A 24,055-nucleotide genomic window follows, 5' to 3' on the forward strand; every position below is an offset into this window, starting at 1 on the left:
GCTTTAGTATGGTCTTGTTTGTGATCATTTGGGTAAATGCCCAAAATTGGGATTGCAGGGTCATAGGGAAGCTCTATGTGAAGTCTTTTGAGGAACCTCCATGATGCTTTTCAAAGTGGTTGAACAAGTTTATACTCCCATCAACAATGCAGTAGGATTTCTAGGGAGTTTTTTTTTTTTTTTTTTTTTTTTTGGGTCCGGTCGTGGGGCCTGAACTCTGGGCCTGGGCACTGTCCCTCAGCTCTTCAGCTCAAGGCTAGTGCTCTATCACTTGAGCCACAGCGCCACTTCTGGCTTTTTGCTTGTATGGTGCTGAGGAATCGAACCCAGGGCCTCATGCATGCAAGGCAAGCATGCTACCACTGAGCCACCTTCCCAGCCCCTTGACTGTTTTCTTTTGTGTATTTTGTCACTACCTTTCTTGATGGATGGAGATTGGCGGGGGAAGAAGACTGAAACAATTGATAAAATCAGGTTATAACTACTCTGAACATATCTTTATGATTTGTGTGTAATTCTAAGTATAGATAATTATGACCTCAATGAGATTTATGATAACACAATAAAATCTGATAGCCAAAATATAAAATGTCCTCATTTTATTTTTTCTACTTTATTTCTTGAACAATCACAGATTTATTTAAAAAAGAAATTCACAAGACTAGTTCTTTGTTGATATTCAAATTTATTTAAATGATTCTTTCATATCTGTTACAGAGGAAAATAACATACCAAAAAACTGCTTCTGCAGCAGTTTCTTCTAGTTCTTCAAGCACTCCTGTAGTGGGAGCTGGTTCAAAATACTGCTTTGTTTCAAAGCCTGCAGTTTGGAGGTGTCTTCACTATAGATGGGAACATCTTCGATTTGTTCCCAACCTGTCGGGTCACTTTCACCGTCAGACAGTGTACACAGGAGAGTGTCGTTTTCATAAGTGGGAAAGTAATACCTGAAAATAACCAGATACGTTGAACAGTCAACCTAGTAAAATCTCTAGGCAGCTGAATGTACACATTACTAGGTTTCCTTCTTAACAATTTCACCAAGTTTTGCAAAGATTGTATTGGAGTTAACTTCTTAGTTACTTTCACTGTCTGACATCAGCCTAGGGGAAATATTCTTGCCCAGTGGGCACTCAGCCTCTGCTTGATATTGACCATGATAAGAAACACACTATCTTGAAAGGCAGCCTTGCTCCATACTCGGTAGTTCTGGTAGTTAGATATGGTTTGTATGAAGCTAAAAATGGCATGGCTTTTCATTTCTATTCAGAGGTCCCAGTTCTTCACTGAAGATTAAGAAAGTTCAAAACAGTTACCCTTTCAAATGATTAGGTTTCTCCCTGTGTTTTATTTCTCCATCTAATCATTATTGGCTCCTTCACATTTGATCTCTATAAAGAATTATAAGAATGAGGTACCAGTTCAATTCAGGCTGAATTTGTTTTTCACAAATCTGAGATTTTCTGAAGAAGGAAAACTATAGCTTTTGGCTAGGGTTGTAGAAAGTCTGATTTAACATTCTCTGAGAACGAAGGGACCTCTGGGCAGGTAGATACTTACAGCATTTTAGAGGTTCCTTCAAGTGAAACTATCAAGGATGATATGAGAATCAGCCCAGAAAGAAGTAAGATAAAAGATACTTGGACATCGATCAAGATGCATTGTATTTATAAATTGGTTTGTTGAATGGTTACCCTTTTGTACAACTACTTAAAAGATAATAATTTTTAAAAAAAGATTATTTGAGAGTCTGACAATACTCAATAGTTATTATCAATGACCAATGGCTTAATGTTTTAAAAAAGCCAATATATAAAAATTATATCAAAAGTTCTAACAGTGAGCATATCTTTAACATAGCAATTTATTTCTAGAAGTTTATTTAAATGAAATAAATGCAGACATATGTATATTCATTGGATTACTATTTTAATAGGAAAATGTAAAGAACAACGTGAATATCTAGAAGTCATCAGGTTATATTCATACAATGAGGTATTTGACAATCATTAAAAATGATGCATTTGCTAGGTATCAAGCATAGAACTGTGCTTGCAATATTTTGCTAACAAAATATAATTAGTCTATGTTTATTTTGATACTACTTACACCCTTATTTGTCTTCAGCTGTATAGCTCCATACTACAAATTCTAAAACAGTTTGCTTCCTTTAAGAGGTGGTTTTTGAGTTTTTTTTTTTTTTTTTTTTTTTACTTTTTTACACTACCTATACATTCCTTCTGTAAGTTTAAAGAAATTACATAAATAAACAGAAAAAGCAGTCAGAGCACGGGAGTTTCCACTTGGTTAGCAGTACTTACTCTAGCTGGTCCCAGGTCTTTCTTTCAGGAAGCAGGGATATGTGTTTAACTTCTTCCATGTGAGTTCTTAAGTCAGCCTTGGATTTAAACTTTGCATTGCAGCCATAACATCTGCACTGGTGAACTTGCCTTCGAATGAAATTGACCAGTTTCACTTGTTGATAGAAACTTAGTCCTGCAAATGACAGTAAAGAGAATCATCAGACAACTATCTAATTTTTTTCACTCTCTTTTTTGACTCTGATTTTTTTCTCTTTATTCTTTTTTGTTTTTCCTGGCAGTAGCAGGGCTTAACTCAAGGCTTCACACTTGTTAGACAGGCACTCTACCACTTGAATCACATCCTTGTGCTATTTTTTGTTAGTTTTTTGAAAAGCGTTTCTCACATATGACTGGACTAAGATCCTCCTATTTATGCTTCCTGCACAGCCTGGGATGATGCCTATCTATCACATCTAGCTTTCAATGGAGGTCTGGTGAACTTTTTGCTTGGGGTGGCCTCAAAATGTGATCCTCGTGATCTTAGCCTCCCAAATAGCTCAGATCAAAGGTATATGCCATGACATCTGCTCTTTTTTAAAATTTAAGTTACATTTATTTTTTAATTGATAGATAAAAACTTAAAATTATACATACTTATGGGATTCTATGTAATGTAGATATATGTACATTGTTTAATGTTTAAATAGAATAGGGCCTTGATAATCATATCTCCTCAAAAGTTTATCATTTTTTAATGGTAAGAACATTTACAATTCTTGGTTATACTTTTTTTTTTCTGCCAGTCCTGGGGCTTGAACTTGGTACCTGGGAGCTGTCCTTGAGCTTCTTTTTGCTCTACAAGTGGCTATACTACTTGAGCCACATTGCCACTTAGGGATTTTTGAGTAGTTTATTGGAGATGGTCTCATGGCCTTTCCTGCCCTAACTAGCTTTGAACTGGGATCCTCAGATCTCAGTTTCCTGAGTACCTAGGATTGCAGGTATGAGCTACCAAAACCCGACTTGTTATAATTTTTTTTTAATGGGGCTCTTAACCTAATTAGTGAACGTGAATAGTGAAATGAATGATAAAACCTAATACTAAATATCAACACAGGGCTTACGTGTGCTAAGTGGTATTCTAATTACTTTCCCCGTACATTTTGATTTTTAAAACTCTATCAGATAGGTACAATCATCACATCCAAGGCACATATTGAGAAACTGTCCAAGGTTCCATAGCTAGTAAGTGGGAAAGTTAGGATCCGGCACCAGGCTGTTGGCTCCAGAGCTCATGTGGCTGGCTGTGAAGCAGTACATGTATACACATTTCCATGAGAGCAGCAAGGCAAAGTAATATATCTAAGGGTTGAAGAAAGCATCATCTGAGCTGAAATATGAGGAGCAAGCTTTCTACTATTTCAGATTCATTAGGAAATCAGTATTTTATTTCTAATCCTTCCATGGTAGAAATGCTGAAAATGATAGAGTTGGGTACATCTATAATAAATAATGCTAGGTGTTTTAGATACATTATTCACTCCCTATAACAATTTTATGACCCCAGGCCCAAGGTTATATAGCCAGTAAGTGTTACAGCTGGGAGTCTCTGGTCTGACTTCAACAATTTGTGCTGTTGGCCTCCTCCTCCTATTTTATTTAAAGCACACGCACGTATGTGCGTGTGTGCGTGCATGCGTGCGTGTATGTGTGTAGCAAAGTAGAAGAAAGGCTATGTGAAAAAACAAAACTCTGTAACTGAATATTATACTTCACAATGGTTGAGAACCAATGCCTAAGTGAGTTCTGTTAAGATCATCTGTCCAGAGGCACTCAGGCTATGTGTCCTACAATCACAGCTATAGAATGTAGTTGTTGTTTGCATGAGTTTATAAAAATGCAGCGTCATGAAAACAATTTCCAAATCAAACTTACCAAGTTCTGATTTTATTTTGAGGAGATCAAATTCATGTGTGTCCTTAAAAAAAAAGGAACGGTTATATTTGTGAGCACATAAATTATTTAATCTTTCAGGCTGATGTTATAAGCAGACAGCTCATTCACAGGAGTTTGAGAACTTTAGAAAACCAGTCTGAGTTCATCTTCTGCTTTTGAAGTCTTCTGATTCTAACTACTTCCCTCCATATTCAACTGCTTTTTTAAAGTACAAGCTAAACAAGTCATATCAATCAGTTATAGCATTTTAATTATTCATAGCTTATTGCTGCAGTTTTTACTCTGAGATCCGCAGTCTGATAAGTGTGTAGGTAAGATGTAGCTCTGGCATGCTGAGAATCTGAATTAGAATTATGGAAACAGGTTCTTTGCTCCATAAACAGACAGCTAATTTTACACATTCCATTTTTCATTTGTGCTGTCAAATATACTGCTAATCTTGAAAGTTCTTCATCACTCCTATCTTCGCAAAAATCACACTTCCTTTCAATTTTCACAATGCACAGTGCATTGTTTGCTTCCTTCCTGCAACTGTTTTTACTTCCATGCCCACAGAGGATAAAGACCATCTAACTTGAAGTGACAACATTTAGTACAGCACAACACTATTCAAGATGATCAGGAATTTGTGATATGTTATCAGTGCATGTGGCAGAGCAGAGGTTAAACACACTCATAAATGATGCTGAAACTGGAGTCTCTACGCATGGGGTACTAAGGCTTCTTACAACTCAAGGACATTAGGATATTATCTAGTAACTTTAAGCACAGAAAACTCTATGCTTACATCAGAGAAAGATTTCCTGGTTTCTTGAGGGTAAGTGCTTTTATATTATTATCCAAGTCCTTATTTTATTGAACTAAGAATGGTGTTTCTGAATGAGGAGGAGTGAAGGTATGTGAAAGGGGAGAGCACCATTTGCTATTGACAGAGATAGCTGAGAATTTCAGAATCATCCAGAAATACTTTACTATCAGAATCACCCCTTATCCTTCAAGCTTGTGATGTTGTTAGAATTCCTTAGGTGTTCCTCTTCCACGCCTCCAGCATCCAGCTGAGGGTCACAGACAGAGGGCCTGCACATAGGGATTGTACACTATCATCTATAAATGATGCACAGAAAAGAAGCTAGACTGGCAATGCTCCTAAATTTCTTTTCCCCAAAATCTGATACCTGAAGGAGCTGTAAGACCTTTGATCTCATCTATTCCCCTGCCTCCCAGACGAACTAGGGCCTTAATGAATACTAACACCTAGTTGATCACCTAGTCAGCAGTATAAGAACTGGCCATATGTAGGTATTGTTAATCTTGGTGGCATATCTAGACCTTTTCTTTTTTTTTTTTTTGTCGGTCATGGGGCTTGAACTCTGGGCCTGAGTGCTGTCCCTCAGCTCTTCAGCTCAAGGCAAGCACTCTACCACTTGAGCTACAGCACCACTTGCGGTTTTCTGAGTGTTTATTGGAGATAAGAGTTTCATGGACTTTCCTGCCTGGGCTGGCTTTGACAGCGATCCTCAGATCTCAGCCTCCTGAGTAGCTAGGATTACAGGCGTGAGCCACCAGGGCCCAGCTATATCCAAACTTTTCAACTACAACTATTTGGTAAGCATCTCATAGGTGGGATCCATCAGTGATCCCATTGCTCACCTAGCTCACCTAGGTCTGGTGGGCTAGAAGTAAATTTCCCTGATCGGTGGTTCTCTTGATAGGCCTGGCTCATTTTAAGAATGAGATAATGACTGAGAAAGGCAAGTAAGGCAAATAAGGGTAAAATGATTGTCAGCTTACCCTTGCCAAAACAGAAAATAAAAATGAATAAAAACTTCTCACCTTCATGTGAATGTATAATTTCTCAATTGTTTCTGCTTGCTTTTCACAGAACAGACATACAGCAGAGACAGGGTGCTCTTCCCAATCAGACCAGTCTCTGGGTTAAAAGAGAAAATAGAGTAACATAGAGATTCTTTCTGTTAGGAGGGTACACTCTACAGTAAGTTAGTATTACTTTCTCCTTCTCAGGAAACACAACCAATCTCTCAACTCAGACATTTTGGCAAAGACTATAACAGCATATTACAACTTTCCGATAGAGCTATTGAAATTCAAAGCAACACAATGAAATTAATATAAACAGCAAACAGGTGCTGTTCCATTTTCTTGTATTTGCCACTCTTCTCAGCAGCTAGTTGACTACAGAATGAGTGCAATATTTTCCTGAAACAACTAGGTCTTATTTGCAAAGGACACATATCAAGAGATGTGACACTCTCTCATTAGCCACAATTACTAAGAGCACACACTGTGCGGGGCGATGCTGGGAATGTTTCTCAACGACCAATTTTAAAAAGGCAAGTCATATATCTTTTATGAGGGAAATGTGGATCATTTAAAACAAGGCAAGTGTTAATTTCTGGTGGTAGATACAGAACTCAAACAGCATACAGGATCCCTTTTTACTACTTCCCCCATCTACAGGCATGCATTAAATTAAAAAAAAATCTACAAATGGTTGTGTAAAGGGTTATAATTGAACATGTGTCCATTTATGTGCATTTTGACCAGTCACCCCTTCCATCGTTGTCCCTTCCATTCCCACATACCTTTGGCCCTGTAGTCACATCATGTTTACCAGTTCCTTTTTCCTAGATGTACATTTGAGTATTATGAACAACATTCCCCTTTCCATTCATTGACCCTCTTCCAAAAAGCCTCCCATTCAAAATACATTCAGCTTCCTTATATTCATTTTGTTAAAAACTGTCTGTTAATTGTTCAAGGGTTTTACACTAGGGAGTTCCATTCCTGCATGTGCTGTATTTTATTCAGGTTGGCCTTATATGTATACATATATCCCTGTGTGTTTTGGATGTAAGACTTACATATGACAGAAAACATGTACCCGTATCTTTCTGGGCCGGGCTTACTTCACTCAATATGTTTTTTTCCTCCCCAGATTGATCCATTTCTCTGCAAATGATATAGTTTAATTACACACACACACACACACACACACACACACACACACACACACACACACACACACACAGAGGATATCATTTGCATTACATTTTCTTGGCTCACTTGTCTGCTGTAAGGCGTTTGAGCTATTTCTATACATTGGCGATTGTAAATAGTACTGCAATGAACATGGGTGATTATCTGTATTGTATCCTGTTTTGTAAACTGTAAAATGTCCAGGAGTGGTATTGTGGGATTATAGTATAGCTCTATTTTTAGTTTTTTGAGGAATTTCCATACTGATTTCTATAGTGGCTATAATTTACATCCCCATAGTGTATTATGGATCCTTCTCCCCCACACCTTCATTAGTATTTGTTGTTTGTATTCTTGATGATGGCCATTCTGACTGGGGTAAGATGGTTTTCCAGTCAGTGTTATTTAGATTTGCATTTCCTTTATGGCCAGGGATTGTGAGTGCTTTTTTTCCCCCCATGTATCCATTGGCCATTTTAACTTCTCAGAAGTGGCCATTTAGCTTCTTTGCTAATTTATTGATTGGGTTATTGATTCTTTGGGGCTTAGTTTTTTAAGCTCCTTGTTATATATGTATATAATATATATTATATACAATATGTAATTATATATAATATATACAATATATATAATTGTTATTAATCTCTTGTTAGATATACTGCTGGCAAAGTTCCTCTCCCAATCTTTTGGACTGTCTTCTTTTTCTTTTTCTTCCTTATGTGCCATTCTTGGTACAGCATGGTCCCTGAGTTGTTTTTTTTCTCCTCAAGGCTACCTCTCTAACACTTGAGTGGATCACAGCCCCACTTCTGGCTTTTAGGTGGTTAACTGGAGATACAACTCTTCAAGTATGATCCTCATACTTCAGCCTTATGAATAGTTAGGATTACAGGTATGAGCCACTGGCACCTGGCTGTAGGCCATCTTTTCAGCTTCATGACAATATCCTTTGCTATGTAGAAGCATTTTAGTTTAAGTCGATTGGCCAAAATTTTGTTGAGAAGTTTTGCATCAATGTTCATCAAAGAAATGGGTCTATAGTTCTCTTTCTTCGATGAGTCCCTGCCTGGTTTTGGGATGAGGGTTATGATGGCTTCATAGAATGTGTTCGGTAGTGAACTTTCTCTTTCAATTTCATTGAAGAGTTGGAGGAGTATTGGTGTGAGCTCTGCTTTGAAGGCCTTGTAGAATTCCGCTGTAAAACCATCTGATCCTGGACTTTTCTTAGCTGGAAGGTCTCTTATTGCTGTTTCTATTTCAATGCATGATATGGGCCTGTTAAGCTGGTTTAACTCATCTTGGTTTAGTTTTGGCATGTCAATATTTGCTAGGAAAAGGTCCATTTCTGTCAAGTTCTCAAACTTATTAGCATAAAGTTTTAAGAAGTATTCCCTCATAATGTTCTGAATCTTGGTTGTTTCCGTGGTGATGTTTCCATTCTCATCTCTGAGTTTATTTATTTGGGTGTGTTCTCTTCTTCGACAAGATCCAACACTGCTTTATGATGAAGGTTTTGAAAAATTAGGAATCCATGCAACATTCCTCAATACAATAAAGGCTGTATATGACAAATCTACAGCCAGCATTATACTTAATGGTGAAAAACTAAAGCCATTTCCTCTTAACTCAGGAACAAGACAAGGATGTCCACTCTCTCCACTTCTCTTCAATCTAGTATTAGAATGCCTAGCTACAGCAATAAGACAAGATGCAGACATAAAGGGGATCCAAATAGGGAAAGAAGAAATAAAACTCTCCCTCTTTGCAGATGACATGATCTTGTATTTAAAGAATCCCATAGACTCCACTCCCAAATTACTCAAGCTGATTCAAAACTTTGGCAAAGTATCAGGGTATAAAATTAACCCCCCAAAATCAATGGTTTTTCTGTATGCCAACAATGAGAAAAGTGTGGCTGAAATTAGGAAAGCAACTCCATTTGTAATAGCCCCACAAAAAATAAAATACCTAGGAATTAACTTAACCAAAGAAGTGAAAGACCTCTATGATGAAAACTTTAAAATCTTGAAAAAGGAAATTAAAACAGAACTTAGAAAATGGCAAAACCCCCCATGCTCCTGGATTGGAAAGATTAACATCGTGAAAATGGCAATACTTCCCAAGGCTATCTACAAATTCAATGCGATACCTATCAAAATTCCACCCTCATTCTTCAAGGAAATAGAAGAGGCAATCCAAAAATTCATATGGAACAATAAAAGACCCTGAATAGCAAAAACGCTCCCTCAATGGAAAGAACACTGCTGGAGGAATATCAATACCAAATTTCAAACTCTACTATAAAACCATAGTAATCAAAACAGCTTGGTATTGGCATAAGAACAGACCTCAGGACCAATGGATAAGAATTGAAAACCCAGAAATGAACCTACAGACCTATAGCCATCTAATCTTCGATAAGGGAGCTAAAAAAATAGAATGGAAGAAAGACAGCCTCTTCAGTAAATGGTGCTGGCAAAATTGGTTAACTACTTGTAGAAAACTAAAGCTAGATCCTTATATATCACCCTGCACCAGAATTAACTCCAAATGGATCAAAGACCTTGAAGTCAAAGCAGACACTCTGAAAACATTACAGGATGGAATAGGAGAAACCCTAGGTCTCCTTGGCTCAGGCCGAAGTTTTCTTAATAGAGACCCAGAAACACAACAAATCAAAGAAAGGTTGGACAAATGGGATCGCATGAAGTTGCAGAGCTTCTGCATGGCAAAGGACATAGCTAGCAAGATCACTAGAAAGCCCACAGATTGGGAGAAGATCTTCACTAGCCATACAACAGACAAGGGTCTCATATCTAAAATATACTTGGAACTCAAAAATTAAATCCCCCAACAACAAATCCTCAAAGAAACAACTGCCCAATAAATAAGTGGGCTAAAGACTTAAAGAGAAGCTACTCTGAAGAAGAAAGAAGGATGGCCAATAGACACATGAAGAAATGCTCAACATCTCTAGCCATAAAAGAAATGCAAATCAAAACAACATTGAGATACCACCTCACTCCAGTCAGAATGGCAAAAATCAAGAACTCTAACAACAACAGATGCTGGAGAAGATGTGGACAGAAAGGAACCTTACTTCATTGTTGGTGGGAATGTAAACTTGTTCAATCACTTTGGAAAACAGTATGGAGGTTACTGAAAAGACTCCACATAGAGCTCCCCTATGACCCAGAAATCCCACTTTTGGGCATTAACCCAAATGTTTACAAACAAGACCACACTAAAGCTACCAGCACATTATTGCAGCATTATTTACCATAGCTAAGATATGGAACCAGCCCAGATGCCCCTCAGTAGATGAATGGATCAAGAAAATGTGGTATATATACACAATGGAATTCTATGCCTCCATCAGAAAGAATGACATTGTCTCATTTATTAGGAAATGGAAAAACTTGGAAAAAATTATATTAAGTGAAGTAAGCCAGGCCCAAAGAAACATAGGTCCCATGGTTTCCCTTATTTGCAATATCTAGTATATGTATGAGTCAAGCAGAAAAGGTCAGATAATGTGATGTTAGGAAAATGAACCCTTAGATATGTATTTTAATGTTTTTTTCTTTCATGCATGTGTTTCTAACGCATTTATAAGATTATCTCTTTGTAGCTTTTTATGTCCCTCCCCCACAGTATAACCCCTGCTTTCACTATATTTGATGTCAGTATAACTTGTAGAGGAGATGGGGAAAAACCAGTTGTTTAAGGATACAGGTGGACCCTGTTGCAACAATGAGAAGTACAAGTTGTCATGTGGAAAACGAGCTTTACAATGTTGGGGGGGGGGAAGGGCGGGGAGGGTTAGGAGGGGGGGGTGGGGGGGGAGGCTGGGAAGGCATGTGAAGGGTAAACAAAGGAGGAGGCTGCAATGCTTGATAAGAAATGTACGCATTAACCTGCCCATGTAATTGTAACCCCTCTGTACAGTGTGTTCACAAAAAATAAAAATAAAAATAAAAAAAAGAAAAAAAAGAAAAAAAAGAAGCATTTTAGTTTAATGGAATCCCATTTGCCAAATCTCTCTCTTATTTGCTAATCCTCTGGAATTCTATTCAGGAAGTTCTTGCTCATGTCATAAGTTCTAGTGTCTTCCCCTACTCTTTCTTGTAGTAGTTTCAAGTTTTACATTAAAATCTTTGATCTACTTTGGATTATTATCAATATAGGGTGAGAGACAGGGTCCAAGTTCAGTCTGTTGTATGTGGACATCCAGTTCTCCCGGGACCATTTATTGAAGAGGCTATTCTTTCTCAGCATATATTTGGACTCCTTTGTCAAACATCAGTTGGCTATAAGTGCATGAGTTTATTTCTGGGCCTTCTAGTCTGTTCCATTGGTCTTTGTGTCTGCTTTTGTTTTTAAAACACTCCTACCTTTTTTTTTTGGGCCCGGTTGTGGGGCCTGAACTCTGGGCCTGGGTGCTGTCCCTTAAGCACCCAGTCTTCAGCTCAAGGCTAGCATTCTACCACTTGAGCCACAGTGCCACTTCCGGCTTTTTTTTTTTTTTTTTGCTTATGTGGTGCTGAGGAATCAAACCCAGGGCCTCGAGCATGCAAGGCAAGTGCTCTACCACTGAGCCACCTTCCCAGCCCCACTCCTAACTTTTTATTATTCCAAAACCAGGAAAACTTCAGTAAGGAAGCCTGTGAAGACAAAGAACTAAAGATTTACCCATCCAAATTCAAATCAGGGAGACTTTCTTATGGCAAGTTCAGAAATCATCATTGCTATTACTTTGAAGATCAACCTAGCCCAATTCACATTAAAGCCTCCTTGGTAGAAAACAATATATAAGACTAGATCATAGGGAGTTATCAGCCCATTCAGTCCAGCTCATAACTATTGTTATTTATAACATTTTGTGTAGTTAGAACTTCAACATTTATCCATTAAATAGTCTAAATAGCCTATCCTAATGGAAAAGAAATGTTTTTATTCTACTTTAGAGGATTTTCATCCTGAATATCTCTGTATCAGAAAATTAGTAAATGGAAATTCTCCAGCTTTGAACTTTATTTCACTGTTAAGGGAAAACAGGCTAAACTACTAGCTGGAATTAAAAAAAAAAGGATGATTAATAGGGAGTCCATTTAGGTTCTCAAACTTAATTTCAAAAAAAGAAGCTATGAATGTTTTAAATTAATTTTTGATGGGATAGGAAATGATTTTTTTTTCAAGTTTGTTATATTCTCTAGTGCACTGATATACAACTCTACTATAGTGAGAATTCTAAGATCAAATCATTCCAAGGCCTGTGAAATAACTGAATAAACAAAGCATTCTGGAACATATTAAACTTTAAACTTTAAAGTATCTATGTGTTCAATTTATAGCTTTAATTTAGTTGGAGTAACAATGCACTGATTTTTTTGCGAATTAAAATTCTTGTTATATTTCACGAAAGAATACATGGCTGAAAAAGATTTTCTTTTTATTCTCTCTTTGGAATGATAATTTTAGACCACATTAAGGATTTATCTTTCTATTCTTAAAACATTGTAATTAATTAGCGGCAATTACAAGTCTTACTCTTCCTGGTGGTCCAGCAACTCCTGATCATCTTCCAGCTGAACTTCTTCCCATGATTTTCCAAGTTCCTTTGTAGGAAGAACAGAGGGTTAAAAGAGATTGAAAAGAAGAGAGCAACGGTATAAGATAGATAGACACAGAACATAAAACAGAAACAGAAAATCAAAAGTCAGAACCAAATGTACTAAGATGGTTTTGAAGCCATTTAATGGATATATTAGAACTTTTGTTTCCATTATAAGTGTGGGTATATCTTAATATGCTGTCTCTATATAATACATATATAAATATGCTATATATATGTGTAAATATATTTGATACAGCAATAGCCTGATTTATACAATCAAATTTCTTCTCTTCATTTTAAATCAGTGTTTCTCAATCCTGGATAGATATTAAAATTATTTGGGATCTTAATCTAGGTACACTGGTACATACTGTAATCCTGCCTAGAATCTTAGCGCTGAGGAATGCTGGGCTGGACAGCCAGATCCTGTTCCCCAAATTCGAAAAAAAAAAACCCCAAACTACAACCAAATAAAAAACCAGGATCACTTAAGGATCTTGTTTAAAAAGACATGTAAATCTTCTGATGGAGAACCTGAAAAAAAACAAAAAACAAAAAACAAACAACCCCTTCCTAAATGCAATCTATTTATTTTCTTGGTCTTTATTTTTCTTGGTCTAGTATATTTCTTAGACAGCTGCCATAATGATTTTGCTAAAGGACAGACAGTTAGTTAAATGTAGAAACCCTTTCATGGATTCTTAACACATTTTGGACAAAATTCAGAGTTCTTTTCACAGCTGTAAGACCTCCTTGACTTTCCTGGCTCTCTCTTCATCCTTATTTCCCGTTACTTCTTCTCCTCAATTTGCTCTATCTAGTCTGCTCTTTCAGCTGTGCCCTGAACACAGCCTGCTCACTTTTTTTTTTTTTTTTTTGTCAGTCATGGGGCTTGAACTCTGGGTCTGAGTGCTGTGCCTCAGCTCTTCAGCTCAAGATGAGCATTCTACCCCTTGAGCCACAGTGCCACTTCTAGTTTTCTGGTGGTTTACTGGAGATAAGACATGGCCTTTTCCTGCTGGGGCTGGCTTTGACCCGCGATCCTCAGATCTCAGCCTTTTGAGTAGCTAGGATTACAGGCGTAAGCCACTGGTGCCAGGAAACCTGCTCACTTTTACACAACTCCTTTCACACTGTCAGATGCTCTGTTGTATACAATGCCCTCCTACATATCTGTACTGGCTTACACTTGTCTCTGCTCAAATATGAATACCTCAGTCTTGCTTCAACTATCCTTTCTAAAATAACTCTGTTCTTCCAAGTTATATATATTTCTCTCTCATGTTCTACTGCTTGCCAAAGCACTGATCTCTACCAGAGATCATGTATATATTTTCTTATTTGCTGTATTACTTCTCTTCAACTTGAATGGTCAGGAAGATATGGTATGTGCTCACAGATGAGTTCTAGAGCATGGAAAACACTGGTAACTAAAATGTTTATTTTAATCTGTATTTAAAATGGAAAAAAATCTAAATATTTGAGGCCAATTTGGATCTTATTTTAAAAGAAATTTGTGAGGTAATTAATGATGTCTATTAAGCACACAGTACTGAGCATGAATAGATACTCAAGTATCTATTCAAATCCCTGGACATTTTAGAATTGACAGGGTAAAAACGTTTGCCTTTTGGGACTTTCCATAGCAAGCTTGCTCTCAGTTTCAGCAAAACCTGGTAGAGAAACAAGCATGAGTGATTTCTTCTGGTCTAACCATTGCTCTTTTCTCCTATGAGTTGTGCCTTTTTCCATTTTTATCCCATATTTCTACTATGCCATACAAGAGCAGACAGTATACAAAAGAGAGAGACTAGAATATTAATGGATTTTTTCCAAGTAGATGATCTATAGATATGGTCAAACACAGATGGACCTACTATTAGTATAGCTATCCTCATTATTCAATGTTTTTCTTTTGGAAAAACAAGAAAATTTTATGTAGTTGTGGACATTTAAAAAAATAATGAAGATACTTATTTAGCTAAAAACAAAAACCATCAGTCATCATTATGATTTAGAGGGAAAAAGAAAATCTATCATTTATCAACTTAATGAGAGGTTTTGAAACTGTCATTATTTATCTGCTAAACGATGCATAAACTCAGACATGCAGAGATCTACCATACTGTTATTAGAGACAGTTAATTTGGACTCTGTAATGTATTTTCTAGAGTCACTGTGAACCTCATCAAAGAACATCAAGAATATATTCAACGTTGTTAACAGGATCTTTGTTAAAATTTTTGGCACCAAATTGAATACTTCATGCTTTACTTGGTCTCTTGGGACTAGGATTTATGGTCAATCTTTTATTGCAACAAGATATTATTCAAGGAAGGGCCATCTGAGATATTACTATTCTGAATGATATAGACAAATGATGCTTAGCAATAAACCATTAGAGCCAAAAGGAACAAAAATATCTTTTACTTTCAGACTTCTAAGCCCAAATTGTGATTTTGCAACTTTAGTGTTCATTACATACAACAAATAGGGATTTCTCAAGATAATACAACATTAATGATTTCTCAAACTTGAGAGGATAGTGACAATCTATGTTAACTAGTATATTAGGAAATAACCAATTTGCATATGACATTGGCCCAGACTTTCCCAAAGTGCTCTGCTGTATTACATTTTAAATATATGATTCATTATAGAAATGAGACCCAAAGAGGAAAACAAAATTCAAAAATCAAAGTACACAGCTCTCTAATTAAGAGACTGTGCTTGCTAATGAATCATGTCAGGAAAGCAAAGAACACAAGAAAAACAAAGTTTGGAAGGCATGTCAGTAAAGATGTTCAGAACACCCCCTCAAACTCCTGCATCAGATGGTTTATGAGCAATGAGAGGGTGGAGAAAAACATGGGGGAAAAATATCACCCTCACCCAGCACCCATCCACCTGAACCATATACACTTACATGTGTTCACACACTTACAAAAAACCCAATAGAAACACTAAGAGAAAAACACTATAGCAAAACTATGAAAAATCGGTTGAGGTTGGGCACCAGTGGCTCACGCCTGTAATCCTAGCTACTCAGGACGCTGAGATCTGAGGATCGAGGTTCAAAGCCAGCCTGGGCAGGAAAGTCTGTGAAACTCTTATCTCTAATAAACCACTCAGAAAAACCAGAATTGGTGCTGTAGCTCAAGCAGTAGGGTGCTTGCCTTGAGCTGAAGAGGTGAGAGACAGTGCCCAAGTCCAGATTTCAAGACCCATAACCGACAAAAAAAAAAAAAAAAAAGGTTGAGACTACCTGTATTATATGTGGCTTTGTATAATTATAAGTAAAAAAAAAAATTAGATCAAATAATAAAACCACTGCAAAAAAATTCAGAAAATTCAGGGCTTGAACCATGGACACAACTCAGAATTATGTTGCTGAAGCCTTGATGCTGGTGGACAGTTCATTGGGCTCTGAGGTAAGAGTATCCAACTGAAACTAACTGGCACCTTGTCCCTTAAGCAGCCTACTCCCCACAGAACTCTTCTGTTTGTGAGAAAACAAAGCAAGAACTGAAGCACATAATTTGGACTAGGCAAATCTTACTTAGGCAAAGGCCCTCATCAACACATGTTATTATTCATAAACTGGTATAAATGATTAAACATGGAAATTATCTTACCCGAAGAAGACACAAGGAACCTATCAGTTTTCTGAACTTAGATGAAAGTTTAACAAGCCTCATTGGCTTTCCATTCTCCTCCCATTCTTCCCCCTTTTTTGGTGCCTTTTTTTGGGACTTGAACTAAGGTCCTTTTGCTCTCCCTTAGCTTTTTTGTTGGTTAACTGGAGAGTCTTTTGGATTTGTCTGCCCAAGCTGGTTTTGAACTGGGATCTTCAGATCTCAGTCTCCTGAATACTAGGATTATAAGCATGAGCCACCTGTGCCCAGCTAGCTTTCCCATCTTTGGTAACTACAGAGGTTACCCTGTCAGGATATCCTGGCTGTGCCCATTGCGATAATGGGTCTGGAGAGTATACAGGGACTGAAAATGAACTCTATAGGTAGATGACTCTTATGCTGCATGTATATGTATATATACATTCATGTATATATATTGACCTTAAATCCCTTTCAAAGTAGTTAGGCATATAGAGCTAGGAAGACAAAGTATGCAGACAAGAGTCTTAGAGCACAGATTAAAGTCAGCTGCACTTTGTTGTTAATTCACTTTCAAGTTTTATTATAAAAGAGAATGGGCAAAGGGGTTGCAACGAATAGATAATGAAATAATCTTGACAAAAAATTCAACTGAAGGTGTAAGATACAGATATTACAATTATTTGAACTCTGACAATGAAGGAATTTCTGTTGCAGAGGATAAATATCTTGCTCTAGCTCAGTGAGCCTGGGAAACTTACTTAACCTTTCTTTCCTGTCTCCTGATCTATAGATAGGTTTAATACTAGTACTTGTTTCATACGAATGTGATTCAATGATTTAATGTAAATGCCTAGGACAGTGTCTGGCCAAAAGTGAATGTTCTAATAGTCGCTGATTTCTTAAATAATAGCATATGTCAGTAATACCCTGAAGTTGTTATTTCATTTTCATTCTGTACTTACTAAAATCTTTATATTCTCTTGAACCATGACTTGCTAGTATAACCCCCCATGTTTGTCTAGGGATAGCTGTCGTTTGTAAATTATTTCAGTTTTGACAGCCACACTACTTGGGCGCTCAGGAAATGAATCTTGTACTTTGGTAAAGTGCCAGCAGAATATGAGTATGCAGGCCCTTTGAAGTATCCTCTTCAAGGCAAACACCTAAAGCTATACAAAGTTCTGTTACTCTGAAGCTCTTAAATATTAGTTTAAAAGAACCCCAGGAGGAATGTCTATTAAATTGCTCTCATAGTTTGCTGCAGTAGCTTAATATTTCTTAGAACTAAGGCTGAAGTCCACTCCCTATTGGATCAGACTGGGTCCTGAAGCAGCATTTGCTGCAGGAAGTAATGACTGAGTGATTTCAAGAGAAGATTGAAAGACTCAAAGGGTACCTTTGCCTTTAGCTGGTTGTAAAACATTTGTAGCAAACCATGGCAACCTCCCATAGTCAATCTTCAAACACATGCTAAATTTGCTTCTCGAGGGGGAATTTCAATTTAACACTATGTGGATTAGTTAAAACAGACAAAAATTTCACCTTAGAGCAGAGATTTCCAACATAATTCAGAATGTGTTTATTTCTAGCCAATAGATATAATGACTGATTATATTCAATAAGTTTTCTGTAGCCAATGGTTTTGGATTTTATTTCATTAATATTGACAAGAAAAAGAAAACAATTTCTATTTGCTAAAGACAGTATCAGTTAGAGGCTGGGAAGGGATGTGAAGGGTAAACAAAGGAGGAGGCTGCAATGCTTGGTAAGAAATGTACGCATTATCCTGCCCATGTAATTGTAACTCCTCTGTACAGTATGTTCACAAATAAAATTAAATTAAATTAAAAAAAAAAGACAGTATCAGTTAGAAACAGAGTTCTCCATCTTCCATTTAACCCCTCCTTAGAGCTAGTTAATCCTTTTAATGTATGAGTAGTTTCTTTTCTTTGTCATATACAGTTAAAAAAAAGCCAGCAGATTGAGTGCAGCTGTCAATTGTGCCAGTCTAACATTCAGTCCCATATTTTTAAATATCTCTAAGGTGACATCTGTCCCAAACAGAATACCATTTCTTACCCCAAAGGGACTATAGAAGCCAACAAATGTTATTGAGGCTTCTGGGTAAGGATAACTTTTAATGCACTGATAATCCTTAGCATAGTAACCTGGTTAGTCCATCTTACAAGCAAACAAATAAACATACCCCTGTATATTAAAATGTACTGGTTCCTTGTGACTTTAAATGAGCATCATTATTCCACAATACTGTGAATTTCCGGAAATTAAGTAATCACTTAATCACAATCAAAAAAAAAAAAAAAAAAAAGAACCTTGGGGAAGGGAGGGAGGGAGGGGATGGTAGGGGGAAAACAATGGAGGGGGTAACAATGTTCAAGAGGAAGTGGAAGTGTACTCATTACCTCACTCATGTAACTGTAACCCTCTGTATAGTATCTTTACAATAAAAAAAAAAAATAAAATGTACTGGTTCCTCTGATACTTAAAAATAAGCTGGCCCAGAGAATAATTAAGATAAACATTTTTTTCTTGTGGGTAAAGGAAGGATCTTTTAGTGGAGAGAAAAATTAAATCACTTTTAAAGAATGACTTTGAGGGCTGGGAAGGTGGCTCAGTGGTAGAGTGCTCGCCTGGCATGCATGAAGCCCCGGGTTTGATTCCTCAGTACCACATACATAGAAGAAGCTGGAATTGGAGTTGTGGCTCAAGTGGTAGAATGCTAGATTTGAGCAAAAGAAGCTCAGAGACAGCACTTAGGCCTTGAGTTCAAGCCTGAGGACTGGTTTAAAAAAAAAAAAAAGAAAGGAAGAAAAAAATAAAGAATGACCTTGAATAGCATTAGGACTCAATGAACATTTGTTGAAGAGAAAACAGAAATGTCTGACCTCAGTTAACAGATATTAAATGGGGAATGGTGTACAGATAGTCAAATACTGATTTTTTCCCACTTGGGTCATAATCATTGTGAGTTCTAGAAACATGATATTTTCAGTCCATAAATACCTGCCACATCAAATGAAATTAAGCTTTTAAAATTGCTAATTCTTACTTGCAAGTGCACCTCAAGTACATTTTGAGTTCTTGTACTAATTTCTTATTCAAACATTAGTTGGCTCATAGGAAGATTTTTATTCCAGTACTACAGTCAAATTTGAAATTATGCAAAAATCTTACCAAATAATTGATGACATAAAATCGGTCATAGTCTCTGTTCTTTGGATTGATCCTACGATGTTGTTTTTTTCTCATGTGATCTTTAAGTGTATTTTTGTCTCTGAAGGTCTTTTCACAGTATAAGCACTGCAAACTAAAGGACACACAAATTACATGTTAAAGAAATCTCTTGAATGGTTGATGCAAGAACTCCATATAAAACAACAACAGTAACAATAACCCCAGAAAACAAAAACAGAAAAAAAACAAAAGACCTCTGTATGAGTTTTCTTACTCATTTTAGTCCACACAGAATCTGATGGAATATACCATCAGTGTGTCCAAATCTGTCCCTCATTTTATTAATTTAGCTTTGTATGACACATGATGTAGTATATTTGCCTAAATGGACAAATTGGCTACTTAGCTAAAACTATGTCAAACACTGCTATATAAAAAATTACCTTGGTATTTTACTAACCAAATTACCTATTTTAAAATGAAAATATAGGAATATTCTTCAAATAATTACAATGGTAATTAGAAGTGACTATCCTTATTGTCTGTAGTAATTAATCCATGTTACCTATTCTAAAATGAAAATGTAGGAATATTCTTCAATTACAGTGCTCACTAGAACTGATTTCTAGAATTGTAACAATTAGTACATATCTAGCATATATAGTATATATATATATCCCATAAGTTGATTTTCAGGGTTTGGTTCTAGGGCTAATACCTATCACCTGTGGAATGTAAGAGTTAATTGCCTTCTCTGTTGTCATTTGCTGATTCTAAAATGAAGATAATTCCTACATTTTAGAAAACTTTTATAATGCTTTCACATATATTTATTGAGTACTTAATATGCTCTGAACTGTGTGGGCTATTTTATTTATATAGAGGTTAACTATTATTTTCAAATGCCTTCTGATTGAATATTTCCAGTGATAGGGAATTCATTACTTAGTATATTAGAAATTGCAAGTGTTGACCAATTTTCTAAGAAGCTTTCCCTTTACTAAGCTTGATAGTCATGAGTAACTTCTACACCTGTGATGTAAGATCCATAAGTCTATTCTCTATTCCATGAAAATTGTTATTGTTTCAATGTTGAATTCTTTTTGAAGTCTCCACTAAACATCCTACTTCTTATGCTACAGAAATAAGTGTATCTTTTATAGTAAATAATATATGAGCAATAACTTAATTATTGATATTGATTAATTATTAAGGCCAGCTCATCTGGTTTTATTGACTTTATTCTTTTTAAATTTAACTTTTTAGTTTATTTTTTTAAGGAACCTCATTTTGGCTGTTCTGAGATTTGAACTCAGGGCCCTGTGATTGCTTGGTGGTTGCTCTACCATTTGAGCCACACACTCGTCTTTCAGTGTATTTTCTTCATTTTTAAAGTAAAATGTCATTTATGCCCAACATTATATTATGTAAAAATCACAATTAGCATACAAATGCAAACTGTGGCAGGAGAAATGAGTAACTTCCAGTTTTTTAATTAATTCTGACAATTACATACATTTAAAAAAATTCACAAGAGATTAAGATGAAAATAAATCTAACGATGATTCATGAAATTGTACGTACTTGTCAAGCTTCTTCTGTAATGTACACAGGAATTCTTTGCAGTTTACAATGTTGTCTGGCAAGCCGATGTTGAAAGCGTGTTCTCTTGCCATGTGATTCAAAAGAATAGACCTATGAAAAAATTTTGAAGAATACGCATTTTTTAAATAAATCATCTAGCAATAAGTCAGGCCAGGAACAGTATTGATATAACAATAACACAAATTAGAGGAATATGCAAATATAAGACACCAGCATGAATATTTGAACTTTAAAGGAGTGACATTTTATGAAGTTAGTTAAACAGGCCAAACAGGTCAAAATTTGTTGTATTGGCTAACACACTGCATTATTTTTGGGTATGACCGGGAAGATGTTTCCAAAGGAGACTGGCATTAGAGTCTGAGTGGAGTTATGAGGGAAGTGGGTAGATTGGCATCATTTAATTAAGGTAGCAGTTGTGAGTGATGAGAAATGCAAAGGGAATCTAAAATGGAAGGTGAGATCACAGGATCTCTAAGAAAAAATATTGCAAGTAAGTCTTCCAACTTAGAGGCAACAAGTCAAGGTGGCCATTGGGATGATGAAATGTGACCAGATAGGGTTTTTGCATATTCCATCCATGTAAGGATTCATGAAAGGCTTCATTCATTACATCTTATGGTGGGTCAACAAGTAGTTCCTAGAAAAAGCAGATCTTTAACTTATGCCTCTCAGGTCTGCTTGCCCTAGAGGTCACATGTTTTTCAGTAAGCCTTCCACAACTCTAGGGAGTGACTTCCTGGTGGGCTGGTCCTGAGGAGGGACTAAATGCTTCTGAAGACCCACCTCCCCAGTCACTTTGTAGCTATCTTGGACTCCAGGAAGCACTGATTCACTTAACCTATTCTGAGACAATGGATTATCAAATGACTTGATCCCAACCTCTGATTGTACGTGTGACAAGGACTATTTTAACAATGCATCCTTCTCACACCTTGCCCACAAATCTCCCTAATTAGCAGTGCTTTGAAGACAACAGAAGATAGCTAAAGGTGATCTGAAGTGCATCTTCAAAGTGTAATCTCTCTCTGCCATAGTTCTTTTCCTACTAATTTGTCTTCTCACTTTTACTAAATTGTATCTTGTCTGAATTCCTCTCATGTTGGACACTAGGATCAAGACTGATTAGCTGTACTAAACTTTCTGTACGGTGCTTTGTTTTTCTCTCTCCTGGGACTGATACACTGTCTTTCCTTTTTTTTGTCAGTTGTGTGGCTTTTACTCTGGGCTTGGGCATTGTCCCCCAGCTCTTCAGTTCAAGGCGAGTGTTCTACCACTTAAGCCACAGCGCCACTTCCAGTTTTCTGGTGGTTTCTTGGAGATAAGAATTTCATGGCCTTTCCTGCCTGGGCTGGCTTTGAACTGTGATCCTCAGATCTTAGCCTACTGAGTAGCTAGGATTACAGGCATGAACCACCAGCTCCCGGGTTTTCCTTAATTCTTGATAACATAACTTTAGGCTCTCTGGCTTGGAACTCTAGGATTTATATTAGTGGCTTCAGGGTTCTTGGGCTCTTAGCCTGAACTGAGGGTTACTCTACAGCTTCCCTGATTCTAAGCCCTCTGGACTTGACCTGAGCCATACTTCTGGCATCCCAGGATTTATAGTTTTTAGATGCCTTTTCTTGGGCTTGCTCAGCCTCTATAATATTAGCAAACTCCCTGAATAAATATCTCTTATATCTAACCTCTGGAAATAAAAAGTAATTATCATCATTTATGTATCTATAGTCATCCCACTGTACATTAGCATAGAAGAACTTACTCCTCTTTAGCTATACCTTAGAACCCACTGACCAACTTCTCTCCATCCCTTTCCTTCCATTCTCCTTCAGGCTCTACTGTTAACTTTGAATGACATCAACTGTTTTATAGATTCTACGAGTAAAATCACGTGATATTTGTCTTTCTGTGCCCGGCTTATATCACTTGATCATATGTCCTCCAGTTCAACCTAAGTTGACACAAATGACAGGATTTTTACATGGCTGAACAGTATTCTATGGCTTACATGTACCACATGAAAATTTTAATTTTAATTCTCATAACATAAAACATATGTGTACAATATATTCTACTAGGACTCAATTAGAACTTGACTTTACAAAAATGAAGGGGACAGTTTGGGGGAACTCCTCAGTAAACATATATTGCTAGATTATGTGTAGTGATTATGTATTTGTTATTTTTGCCCATTTAGTTGCCTTGCCCTCCATTTTTTCAATATATTTTTCCTTGAAAAAGTGAAATAAAACAAATACTACTAAAAATGTTTGACTTGGTCTTTTTACTATGATAAGGAGACATTTATTAATCTGTGATTAATACACTTATTGTCTACTTAGCTATTTCTCATAACTTTTATTAAAAGTATCTGTTAAGATGGTTCACAGTATCTCCTAGATCTCCTAGGGGAATCACGGAATACGGCAGAATTTCCCAAAGATTCTACTGTATATGTGTCATGAAAACCTAAGTTTGCTCTAAACTTTTCTGAGGCCTGGCAGAAAGCATTCCAGACATTGAAAATGAGATCAGGTGCTATGCCAAAGCTGGTACATGTGATGATTCCCCTGCTCATGTACTTGAATGGTATTATCTTTCATGCCTTCTGGAAGTAACTGAATTCCACTATGAAGGCTCAAAATTGATCAAGGCCTGCCCACTCAGGTTGCTGTGACTGACACTGAAATCCTTGAAAGGCACTATGTAGAGGCAGAACCACTGCTAAGAAGGGATTTGGTGGGCTAACAGTTTTCTTGTGG

General features: G+C 36.7%; 1 protein-coding gene across 1 annotated transcript in view; it reads right to left on the reverse strand.

Annotated features, from left to right (window-relative positions):
• Window positions 1-673: 673 nt before the first annotated feature.
• Window positions 674-24,055, reverse strand: part of Znf277 (zinc finger protein 277) — a 101,558-nt gene continuing 78,176 nt past the window's right edge. Inside the window, exons 6-12 of the mRNA XM_069996179.1 lie at window positions 21,270-21,380; window positions 19,686-19,818; window positions 12,807-12,874; window positions 6,093-6,189; window positions 4,239-4,281; window positions 2,322-2,496; window positions 674-947 (exon numbers count right to left, since the gene is read on the reverse strand). Coding sequence (XP_069852280.1) covers window positions 761-947; window positions 2,322-2,496; window positions 4,239-4,281; window positions 6,093-6,189; window positions 12,807-12,874; window positions 19,686-19,818; window positions 21,270-21,380 — 814 coding nt within the window. The 3' untranslated portion in view covers window positions 674-760. The remainder of the gene's footprint in view (window positions 948-2,321; window positions 2,497-4,238; window positions 4,282-6,092; window positions 6,190-12,806; window positions 12,875-19,685; window positions 19,819-21,269; window positions 21,381-24,055) is intronic.

This window comes from Dipodomys merriami, unplaced genomic scaffold (genome assembly GCF_024711535.1).
Source record: "Dipodomys merriami isolate MVZ:Mamm:240054 unplaced genomic scaffold, mDipMer1.0.p SCAF_5, whole genome shotgun sequence".
Lineage (NCBI taxonomy): Eukaryota > Metazoa > Chordata > Mammalia > Rodentia > Heteromyidae > Dipodomys > Dipodomys merriami.